This window comes from Salvia hispanica, chromosome 3 (assembly GCF_029641045.1).
Source record: "Salvia hispanica isolate PSC_SH4W2 chromosome 3, Shi_PSC_v1, whole genome shotgun sequence".
Lineage (NCBI taxonomy): Eukaryota > Viridiplantae > Streptophyta > Magnoliopsida > Lamiales > Lamiaceae > Salvia > Salvia hispanica.
Genome location: NC_142694.1, coordinates 49,480,354 through 49,488,919, shown reverse-complemented (window position 1 = coordinate 49,488,919; position 8,566 = coordinate 49,480,354). Strand labels below are relative to the sequence as shown.

At 39.4% G+C, this 8,566-nt stretch overlaps 2 protein-coding genes across 2 annotated transcripts; one reads left to right on the top strand and one right to left on the bottom strand.

Annotated features, from left to right (window-relative positions):
* The first annotated feature begins 1,726 nt into the window (after window positions 1-1,726).
* On the top strand, window positions 1,727-5,845 carry LOC125216715 (endoglucanase 12-like). Its single transcript, XM_048118477.2, has 5 exons — window positions 1,727-1,975; window positions 2,874-3,184; window positions 4,112-4,712; window positions 5,026-5,198; window positions 5,299-5,845. Exons 1-5 carry the CDS (start codon window positions 1,792-1,794, stop codon window positions 5,812-5,814), a joined length of 1,785 nt encoding a protein of 594 aa, XP_047974434.1. The 5' UTR covers window positions 1,727-1,791; the 3' UTR covers window positions 5,815-5,845.
* A 515-nt stretch (window positions 5,846-6,360) lies between these two features.
* Window positions 6,361-8,327, bottom strand: LOC125216740 (L-ascorbate oxidase homolog). Its single transcript, XM_048118507.2, has 2 exons — window positions 6,965-8,327; window positions 6,361-6,857 (listed from the first exon to the last, which is right to left on the bottom strand). The coding sequence occupies exons 1-2, from the start codon at window positions 8,320-8,322 to the stop codon at window positions 6,557-6,559; spliced, it is 1,659 nt and encodes a 552-aa protein (XP_047974464.1). The 5' UTR covers window positions 8,323-8,327; the 3' UTR covers window positions 6,361-6,556.
* Window positions 8,328-8,566: the final 239 nt, after the last annotated feature.

Genomic DNA, 8,566 nt, shown 5'->3' with positions numbered 1-8,566 from the left:
GAGGACTTTGTTGATACTTCAAGAACCCTAGCTTAGCATATTAACTACGGTTGTAATAGGTAATTGATCTTTGGTTGTAATCTTGATTAATTCAACAAAATCAGTCGCGTGGTTAGAGTTTGACTGAGCTCTCCTAATGAAGAACAAAGAGGTCTTGGTAAATAGTGAATCCGCGCCTAATCTGATCCCTACAGGAACGAAAAAACTAAGAAATTTAATCTAAGGGCTGTGGTCGAGTGGTATGGAACTCGTCCATCCTTAACCAAAAGGCAAGAGGATCGATCACTTCTCGTATGGAGTAGCCTTAAATCCTTGAGTCAGTTGTCGCACCCATCGAGGTGCATACAAATCAGTGCGAGGAATAGTATTTGGGCCGGCCGGTAGATACCCCGATTAAATTACCCAAAAAAAAAAAAGAAAAAAAAAAGAAATTGAATTTTATATAAAGATTTTACTAGATTATTTTAACTAAGTCTTAGATCTTGATTATTTCTTGAGTTTATGAGATGTTATTTCTTTATGGTTAAAAACTTGAATGGCCACTACTTTGAACTCCAACTTTCAACATTAATTTGATTCGTATGATTGAGTTTAACTTACTGTTCCATCTTTCAACATTTAGAAATTAGAATTCCATATTTCAACATTTAGATTTTCGGCTTTCATTTAGATTTGCTGCCAATGAATTTAGGATAAAAATGATTGCTGAATTTAGGTACTCTAGAATAGGGCTGGGGAAAAATATCGAAAAAATGATATATCGCTCGTATCGTATTGAAAAATATCGAAAAATTATCGAATTTTCGATATATCGTAATTTTTGATACGATGCGATATCGTATCGTAAGTTTTCGATACGATAACGATATGAAATTTTTTTATATCGAAAGTTCGATATATCGAAACTTTCGATACGATAACGATATGAAATTCTTTCATATCGATATTTTCGATACGATACACGATACAACGTTTTCGATACGATATATCGTATCGACCCACCCCTACTCTAGAAGGGAAGATAGAGCATAGGTGTTAATTTTTTCTCCAAGTTCAGTTTTTGATAGCATATTAGATATTTTTACAGAATAACTAGCATAGCAGTTTGATAGCATAAAGCGGCAATGATATTATATTATAAAATTAAATATTTTAATATTATTATATATTGAAATTTTAAATTTCAATGCTCGTTTATTTAAATTGCTAGCTCCGAGCTGGTTCCGCCTATAACTAAATCTCTCTAGCACTGTCAATGTAATTCAACTTGCATAAACTCTTGTAGTTTCATTAATATTTTTCATGGCCTTCAAAAGGATAGTTGCACGTCTATGGTGTTCTCTTTGTAATTTTAATTAATAGCAACATGACACATAAAATACTACAGCAAATTAAAGTCAATACTCTTGAAGGCCATTAATTTCCATTGGTGTGATTTTTAAACCATTTCTTTACCACCTCAATTCTATTAAACTAAATGTCATAGTAGTATTTAGTAATAGGAGTATACAACTCATTCCTAAAAAAGCCAATTTTAAATATTATAGAGCATCTTTACAGAATTTACCATGTTGCAGTGCACATGCATCATTCAAAGTAGAGAGATTAAAAGTTAAAAATTACACATCCAAGTCAACTTGTTTTTCTATTCCCCCCAATCTCTATATATACAATAATAAAATACAAGTGATTACTAGCTAGAGAGAGATTAGAACTGGTGTCCAATTTAGCCACTGATATTTTAAGGTAACTTTGAGTTTGCGTTTCTTTTCGTGATCTCAAAGTACAAATATGAGGCAACAAAATAAATATTTATGCATGTTGAAATGGGCATTTTTGTCCATTTTAATCGTGATTGGGCTTCCGATAACCGAAGCTAACTCCGAACCTAAAGACAAGCCGTCGCCTCATCCATTGCCGGATAACTACGCAGCTGCGCTCCACAAGGCTCTTCTCTTCTTCGATGCTCAAAAGTGTACGTTTCCTCTCTACTATATTAATCTCTTAATTATTTCTTTATTTATTAATTTTTATTACTAGTAATTGTCGATATTCAACATAGGACTCAATCTGATACGAAATCCCTCCATCCACCATTTAAATAGCCCTTTTAACTGAACACAGATTTTAAGAAATTGTTTAATTTTATGAAGAAAAATGTAAAGAGAAAAAAGTGAGTGATATGTGGAACTCATTTTTAATATTAGTTTTATAATGAATTATAAGTGTAAAAAGTTAATAGAATATGAGGTCTGCATACTCAAAATGAAATAAAATAAATAATTTTATAAATGGTAGAAAACCAAAACAGGCAAAATGACTTTTGAAATGGCGAAGCAATATATAAAATTATTTTAATTGGATCTGATTAGCTATAGCTTTATCATTTATAGGAGATCAGCGTAGCTTTATTATTTTATTTGACTGGAGAGAGAGTTTAAGAAATTATTTAGTTTTGTGATGACGAGTAATAAAAAGAGTGAATGGCATTTGCTCATTTTTAATATTGATTTTATAATGGACTGTGAATGTAAAAAATTAATGAATTATGAGGTCTGCTTACTAAAAATAGTATAAAATAAATAATTATATAAATTGTGAAAAATAAAAAATAACAAAATAACTCTTTAATTAATGGTGGATAGAGTGAGGAAGTTGTGTGTAAAATCATTTTATTTGGATCTGATTAGCTATAGCTTTATCATTTCTATGAGACTCGGCATAGCTATAAGTTTTTTTACATATGCTTTTCGTATTTGAGTTTTAGCACTATGCTACCTAAATTGCTTCGAAACACTATATATTTGATGCATGAATAAAGTTATATACCTCGTACATATTTTCCATTTGACATCTTTAATTTGTTTGTGCAGCCGGTAAATTGGGCAAGGAGAACCGTATCCCATGGAGAGGGAATTCCGGGTTACGAGACGGGTCGGGTTTAACAGACGTTATAGTTGAAGGAGGGTTGGTGGGAGGATACTATGACGCCGGAGATAATGCCAAATTTCATTTTCCCATGGCATTTTCCGTCACGATGTTAAGTTGGAGCGTTATTGAATATGAGCACAAATATCGTGCAAATGGAGAATATAATCATGTTAGAGACCTCATCAAATGGGGCGCTGACTATTTGCTTCTAACTTTCAACTCCTCCCCTAAAATAAACCAAATTTATACACAGGTATGCCCCTATTTCACTATAATTTGAAGTCAATGAATAGATAACAATACCAATATACATGTTGTCCATGACAACATATGTGTATGCATAATAATCCCTTTATCCTTATATATGTGCTCCAGTTTTTCATTTTGTTCCATCTCTTATTAGTTGTCTCATTTCAATTTACTACTTTATATAGTTGACCCTGCATTCCACTAACTTGTTTTACACACATTTTATTTTATTATAATACTAGAGTAATATACTCCTTTCGGTCCCCATTAAATGCCTCATATTTGACAAGTGCAAAATTGTTAAGACATTGGTTTTGTAAAAGAGGTAGAAAAAGTTAGTGGAATCTAAATCATACTTTTATATATTAATTTTATAATAAAATGTAAGTGAGAATGTGTTAGTTAAATGTAGGTCTATTATCAAAAAAGATAAAAGTGAAATGAGACTTTTATTGGGGTCCAACCAAATAAAAGTATACTCCCTCCGTCCCACAAGAATATACACTCTTTCCTTTTTAGTCCGTCCCACAAGAATATGCACTTTCTAATTTCAAAACTTTTTTCTCTCTAATGTGGCGGGACCCATCATCCACTAACAATACTTTATTTACTTTTTTTCTCTACCCCTTTCTTACTTTACCAATTTTGCATTAAAACTCATGCCGGACTCAAGTGCTTATTCTTTGGGGATGGAGGGAGTACCATGAAACATTTAATTGGGACCGGAGGGAGTATAATAGTAGGATCGATTATCCACTTACTTTTTCAACTCAATTTCTTTTACATTTTTTAAAAATTTGTGTCGGATCAAAGTGAAAACACGTCGGGGACAGAGGGAGTATGTAAACTATGACCATATATTTAAACTCAAGGTACATATAACAGGCCTATTCTCACGGGCCATTATAAATCCTGACCCAAACTCGAGCAGGTTGGCGGATCTCGACCCGGCTCCACAAACCCTGATGACAACTTCTGCTGGCAACGTCCCGAAGACATGGAATACCCCCGCCCGGTCCAAACCACGACCTCCGGGCCTGACCTTGCGGGCGAGATGGCGGCCGCCCTAGCAGCCACCTCCATTGTTTTCCGCGACAACCACGTCTACTCAAAGAAGCTGGCCGAGGAGGCCAAGAACGTCTTCACCTTTGCCCGCGACCCGGCCCGAAGGGCCCATTACTCGACAAGTAACCCTTTCATCGAGCCGTACTACAACTCAACCGGATACTACGATGAATACATTTGGGGCGCTGTGTGGCTTTTCTATGCCACCGACAACTCTTCGTACTTGTCCCTGGCTACTAATCCCGGATTGGCGAGGAATTCCGGGGCCTTTAACATGACTCCTGATTTGAGAGTTTTTAGCTGGGATAATAAGCTGCCGGGGGCAATGCTACTTCTGACAAGAGTCGGGCTTTTCTTGAAACCGGGATATCCATACGTGGATATGTTGAATTATATGCATCATAATATTACCGGGCTTACTATGTGTTCTTACCTTCGGAGCAACAAAGTTTTCAATTGGACTCAAGGTATGACTACATACTATTTTAATCTTATATTTTTGCTGTAAATTAATTTCATCATGGCTAGCTAAATAACATAAAAATCTATGATCTAACTATGTCGTTTAGTAATAGTATGTAGGTTGACCATTTTGAGCTATGGAGACATTTAAGGCGCTCACCTCTTGCACTAATTTAAAGCAATTGTATACTACTATAAAATAACAAGAAATTTGTGTATTTAGAGGCATAATTTATAATTTGTGTGCAAAATCAGTAGCTAGGCTTAATTTGCCTATCTAATTGATAAACTTTGGTTGCTTTGTTGTAAAATTTATAGGAGGAATGATTGAATTGAACCGTGGGAAGCCACAAAATTTGCAATATGTAGCAAATGCAGCATTTTTGGCATCTGTTTATGCTGATTACCTCAATGCTACGGGACTTACTGGATGGTTTTGTGGCTCAACCTTTTTGTCACTAAATGTTCTAAAAGATTTCGCAACTTTACAGGTACCATATTCTCTATTTTATTGTGTTTCTAATTTTATTTTAAAATAAAAAAAATTATACATGATTGGTAACAACTAATAATTGTGTATGTTTCGTTAAGATGAATTATATACTAGGCGCCAACCCTTCAAATATGAGCTACATTGTTGGATACGGTACCAAATTTCCAAGGCATGTCCACCACCGCGGTGCCTCCATCCCCATAGACAAAACCCGCTACTCTTGCAGCGGCGGGTGGCGGTGGCGTGACGCCAGCACACCCAATCCCAACATCGTCACCGGTGCCATGGTTGCTGGCCCTTATCCCTCCGACGAATTCAAAGATGTCCGCACTAACTACACCTACACCGAGCCCACGCTTGCCGGAAACGCTGGGTTCGTGGCTGCGCTTGTCTCCCTCACCATGAGTGAGGGTCGCGTGGGGTCGGCTGACCCCACAGCCGTCCCCGGAGAACCTTCGGAAGACTCCTCCCAACAGCCCCCGACCCCACGGCAACCGGACCCCATGATTCATCCTCAGACCTCAAGCAGCGCAGCTTTTCCGTTGACCTCCATTGTTATTTCTTTTCCCTTCTTTTTATGTATTCGGCTTAGGTTTGGGCTTTTTATTATTTAAAAAATACAATCAATACTTTTCTTTTTAATAATTTTATCTTTATATAAGAGTTTAAACTTTATTTATAAATAAGAATTCTCGGTTTCTAGTTTATTGATCATGTTTTATTATTTTTTTTATTTTTAGTTTGTTGTAGTTTATTAATTATATTTTATTTTTATTTGAAACTAGTTAGTAACTAATAAAATTTTTATCTAATTTTAATAAATATAATAATTATCTTTATTTTTGTTCATTAATTTTAATTGCTTTTCGTTTTAGATTAATGGATACATTTCTTTTATAAAGATCTTTCGTTTTCATCCGTTCTTCTAGTACTAACGATGAACACGAACAACGACTAAAAGATATATTCGTAACTATTTCTAATGCAATAACTTTAAGTTTGCTTCAAAATATGAGTAATCGTATAAGTCAATTATCGTGCTTAATATAAAATAGAGATATTTCATTTATAATTAATTTTTATTACAAAAAAGTGTGTTGCATAGAAATGTTTTTAATAGTAGGAGTACTAGTTTTAAAATGTAGCATTAAGCATATCAGTATTAAACAATTTTCGTATGCATATATCTATTTAACTGAAAGAAATAAGTTTCTATCAACATTTTTTTGATACGTTGGCCAATACCTCTATCTTTATTCTATATATATCCAAAACCTGAATACAGTATAGGTCTGTCTACATACAAATCATATCATATCACCACATGCTCTCCATGCATTAAAGAAAAAAAAATGATCAAATGGTATACAATTTAGTCCTTGGCATGTCCTTAACGATTCCACAGAGAAGCTGATCGTCGGGGAGATTGTACTCGTCGCGGAGCGAGAGCTCCGGCGAGAGCACGCTGAAGTATAGCTGCTGGCCTAAATAAGCCCTCTCCGTCGAGCCCGCCCTCAAATTCCACATCCCTGCGTTGTCCATGGTCAGCATGACCGCCGCCCAGCATCCCGGGTACACTTGGATGGTGTTCCTGCTCACCGCGTCCAGAAGATTGTAGTTGCTCCTCTTCGCCGGTGTCCATGTACCCGGCTCTATCCTGTTCCATGTTCATGTCATCCATTATACTTATATAAATTAAGCAGACACAGCGCTGCTTAATTATTTTCCTTTTTATTTTATTTTTTCAAATTAAAGAAAACTTACGCGACGGAGAAGAACGAATAGCCGGCTAAATGCCACGTCTGCACGCTCTTCTCCTGATTCTCAAAAATAATCTCAATAAAATCGCGAAACGTCGCATTCACAACGTCCGGCGCCATGGTCATCGTCTCGCCGACCTCGCCAGGATCGTCCTTGATCAGATTGTACTTAAACACCTTATCCGCCACTCCGAAGTACTCCGCCAGCTTCAGCGGCGTCTCGGGATTCACATGCGACACCCCGTTGATCGCGTACCTCAGCTTCCCGTCCACAGCCCCCGCGGAGTTCACGATCTTAATCGTCCTCGTGATGTTGATCTTCCCGTAGTGGTACGAGCCCTGCGGATTCGGCCGCGCCGCGCTCGCCGTCAGATTCCACCGCTGCGACCGGAACTGGTTCAGCGACCACGCCCACCCCACCGGCGCCGCCGGAATCTCCGCCGGCGCCGGAGATTTCCCGCCGGAGTACCGCAACAGCGCCCTCGACGACACCGCCTCCTTGGTGAACCGCGTCGACGCGACCAGGTAGTAGTCCCCCGGCTCCTGATCGGCGGTGATCAAAACGGCGTAGCATTGGCCGAGATGAACGTCCAACGAATCGTACATGTTCTGCACCGTGTGAGATCCTTCAACCTCCACCAATTTCATGGAATGCTTCTGGAATCGGACATTGATTGAATTCTTCATCCCGACGTTGCAGAATCTGTATCGATAGGTCTTGCCAGGGAGCATTGTGAACATCGGCTCCTCCTTAGGGTTAGGGTTTGGTTCAATTTTCCCGCCTTTTCCGTTGATGAGGACGCCCTCGGGGCGGCCGAGGCTGCGGCCGGATTCGAGGAGCTTGGTGAGGTCGGGGAGGGGCTTGGTGTACCAGTCGCCCACGAGGACGGTGTGCTCGGCCTCGGGGAAGGCGTAGGGGACGGGGATGAGCTCGCGGCTGTGGACGGTGATGGGGCCGTAGCCGCCGGCGGCGCGGTGGAGGGAGGTGGAAGGGTAGTAGTAGTAGCTGCCGATCTGGTCCTTGACTTGGAATTTGTAGGTGACGTTGGTGCCGGGAGGGATGGGGCAGTTGGTGCCGGGCAAGCCCTCCTGCCACGAGTTTTTACGCTGCTGGATGCCGTTCCAGGTGAAGAGGAGGGGCTCGTCGAGGTGGTTGAAGACGTTGACGACGATGTTGTTGTTGGAGGTGCCGTTGAGGCGGGGGCCGGGGAACAGGTCGTTGATGGTGATGATCTTTTGAGGGGTGCCTAAGGGGGAGAGGGTGGCGTATTTCACGTCCCATGTGTGGAAGTGGTAGGGGTCCTCGGCCCGGGCCGTGCCGAGGAGGAGGGCGAAGAGGAGGAGAGAAAAGAGGGGTGCCATGGTGGTGGTCGTCAGTTTTTGGAGGAGAGAGAGAGGAGGTGGAGGTGGATTTATATTGGAGGGGGAGGAGGAATTCATGCTACCTTGTATGTGGTTTGCCTTGAGTTTAGATTTTCTTTGGGTTTCAACATGTTTCAACAAATAATAATAGATGGGGAGAGAGAGTTTCTTGCCTTGTGTTAGTTTGGTTTCAACAAATATAAGAGTAGGACGTGGAGGTATGAGAAGTCATGCTAGAGAAAAT

Bases quoted from the DNA above. Each gene is read 5' to 3' on its own strand.
- LOC125216715 (XM_048118477.2), top strand. From the start codon at position 1,792: ATGAGGCAACAAAATAAATATTTATGCATGTTGAAATGGGCATTTTTG. The intron at 3,185-4,111 runs GTATGCCCCTAT...AAACTCGAGCAG, and splicing joins TAAACCAAATTTATACACAG to GTTGGCGGATCTCGACCCGG. The intron at 5,199-5,298 runs GTACCATATTCT...TGTTTCGTTAAG, and splicing joins AAGATTTCGCAACTTTACAG to ATGAATTATATACTAGGCGC.
- LOC125216740 (XM_048118507.2), bottom strand. From the start codon at position 8,322: ATGGCACCCCTCTTTTCTCTCCTCCTCTTCGCCCTCCTCCTCGGCACG. The intron at 6,858-6,964 runs GTAAGTTTTCTT...AACATGGAACAG, and splicing joins TATTCGTTCTTCTCCGTCGC to GATAGAGCCGGGTACATGGA.